At 44.4% G+C, this 2,500-nt stretch overlaps 2 protein-coding genes across 2 annotated transcripts in view; both read right to left on the bottom strand.

Moving 5' to 3' along the window:
- Positions 1–1,421, bottom strand: part of LOC133990884 (metallophosphoesterase 1-like) — a gene marked incomplete at its 5' end in the record, with an annotated part of 13,173 nt that extends 11,752 nt beyond the window's left edge. The window contains 1 exon segment of the mRNA XM_062429301.1: positions 1,341–1,421. Coding sequence (XP_062285285.1) covers positions 1,341–1,421 — 81 coding nt within the window.
- Positions 1,422–1,494: 73 nt separating this feature from the next.
- The window catches only part of LOC133990084 (cathepsin Z), a 4,465-nt gene continuing 3,459 nt past the window's right edge, over positions 1,495–2,500 (bottom strand). Inside the window, exon 3 of the mRNA XM_062428262.1 lies at positions 1,495–1,595. Within this exon, the coding sequence (XP_062284246.1) occupies positions 1,495–1,595 (101 nt within the window). The remainder of the gene's footprint in view (positions 1,596–2,500) is intronic.

Below are 2,500 nucleotides of genomic sequence, written 5' to 3'. Positions count from 1 at the left end.
AGAAGGAAGGAAAGGAGGGAGGGAGGAAGGGAGGAAGAAGGAAGGAAAGGAGTGAGGAAGGAAGGAAGGAAGAAGGGATGGAAGGGAGGAAGAAGGAAGGAATGGAAGAAGAAGGAAGGAAAGGAAGGAGGGAGGGAGGAAGGGAGGAAGACGGAAGGAAAGAAGAAGGAAGGAAGGGAGGAAGGAAGGAAGGAGGGAGGGAAGGAAGGAAGGGAGGAAAGGAAAGGAGGAAGGAAAGGAGGAAGGAAAGGAGGAAGGAAAGGAAGGAAGGACGGAGGAAAGAAGGGAAGGAGGGAGGAAAGACGGAGGGAGGGAGGGAGGGAGGGAGAAAGGAAAAGAGGAAGGGAGGAAGGACAGAGGAAAGAAGGAAGGAAAGGAGGGAGGAAGGAAGGAGGGAAGGAAGGAAGGGAGGAAAGGAAAGGAGGAAGGAAAGGAGGAAGGAAAGGAAGGAAGGAAGGAAGGAAGGGAGGAAGGAAGGAAAAAATGAGGGAGGGAGGAAGGAAGGAAGAAAGGGGGATGGAGGAAAGGAAGGAAGGAAGGAATGAATCAAGGAGGGAGGGAAGAAGGACAGACGGAAGGAAGGGAGGAAAGAATGAACAGCAGTGGGGTCAACAATGCTCTAACTTTCCCTTTACACAGTGTTTTTTATGCACTTCTTTATGTCTAGAGTGTGTGTATGTGCTTTATGAATGTGTCTTTCTTGTGTGTCTTTTTAAATGTTGTCTTGACTCTCTGAACAAAACCGCACAAAAGTTCCTATGTGTGAAAGCACAAATGGCTAATAAAGTTCTTGAATCTTGAATCTTGAATCTTCAGTAACCTCTGTCTGATCTGGAGTCATCAAACTTTGAGTGAAGTGAGAATATTTTAACCTGTTTTTCGATTAGAAATAAACGTGTTTCAGTCATTTTCTGGAAATAAATGTCTAGATCTTGAAAACATGACTCTGCAATTAAAATCCTTCTAATGAGACGATTTATATTGGACAATTAATGACATATTCTTGATTGCAGATTTTAAAAAAAGACTTGATAAGAAGGAGGTTTTATGCTGATCCTCGGTGCATTGCTTCCATTTGTTCCTAAGCCCCAGCACTGATTAATCACCACCACAGACTGTGAAATTAGGAGTGTAATTTGTAATTTATGCCTAATAACAAAAAGCTTTAGAGCACAGCATCCCTGATACTGCTTCTCCTCTTGTTTTTTAAAGCAATTGTTTTATTTTATTTTGGTGCATCAGACTGACTCAGGGGATTAAACCCGTGACCTTCCCAGCCTGGTCACATGTTTGCCCCGCATCTCCTTCTCACGCATCACATCCTCCCTCCCGTCACTCACTTGACTCCATTTTTGGTGACGATCCTGGTGGAGGAAGCGTTGAAGACCTTCTCGAAGCGCTGCAGTTTGAACCAGTCCATCCTGCAGGGAGACACAGACGCTCGTCACACATACAAAAAAAAACCAAAACCTGCTGCTCAGTCTGTCACGTCTGTCACACGCTGTTACATAAGAGCTGTGCCATTTTCACTTCCTGCTGCACGAGTCCTATCACAGCACTCATGAGCCACTGCATGCCTAAATAATTGTGCATTTCTGAACCACAGGCATGAACAAACTTGCAGAGGTGCTTAATGATTTAGCTTTTTTTCTTCCCCTGAGAATTTAGTACGGCAGTGTCCTAAATAAAAAAAAGGACACATGGTGGACAAAATAAACGCAACACTTCTGCAATATAACGCAATCCAACACACACATACAGGCTCACAGATTAGCATAAAGCTGAATAAATGAAGACATCTGTGATACAAAAACATACAGTAAATGCTGCCTTCAGGAGTGTCGTGTTAAGAGTGTTATACAGGTGATGCCTTCAGGACTGTAGGAAAACTGAGCTCACCCCCTAAAAAAAAGCACATATTTCTATTTAATTATATCTCCTTACATGATGGTCTAGATCAGCAGTCCTCAACCACAAGACCCCTCCATTGATAAAAGAGCCTATTGAGTTATATTTACTACTCAAGACGTTCATCTTTACTTGTTTTCTGTAAAATCGTGGATAGTTTTTGCTCTTAAAGCCTCTAAAATTATTTAAATGAAGCAATCTGAGGACACAAAAATCCCTCCACAAAGGAGGGAGGAAGGAAGAAGAAGGAAGGAAAGGAGGGAGGAAGGAAGGAAGAGGAAAGGAAGGGAGGAAAGGAAAGGAGGAAGGAAAGGAAGGAAAGGATGGAAGGATGGAGGAAAGAAGGGAAAGGAGGAGGAAAGAAGGAGGGAGGGAGGGAGGGAGGGAGGGAGAAAGGAAAAGAGGAAGGGAGGAAGGACAGAGGAAAGAAGGAAGGGAGGATGGTAGGGGGAGGAAAGAAAGATAGAAGAAGGGAGGGAGGAAAGAAGGAAGGGAGGAAGGAAAGGAAGGGAGGAAAGAAGGAGGGAGGGAGGGAAGGAAGGACAGAAGGAAGGAAGAAAGGGGGGTGGAGGAAAGGAAGGAAGGAAGGAAG

Source organism: Scomber scombrus, chromosome 11, assembly GCF_963691925.1.
Source record: "Scomber scombrus chromosome 11, fScoSco1.1, whole genome shotgun sequence".
Classification (NCBI taxonomy): domain Eukaryota; kingdom Metazoa; phylum Chordata; class Actinopteri; order Scombriformes; family Scombridae; genus Scomber; species Scomber scombrus.
This window is presented reverse-complemented; position numbering and strand designations above follow the sequence as displayed.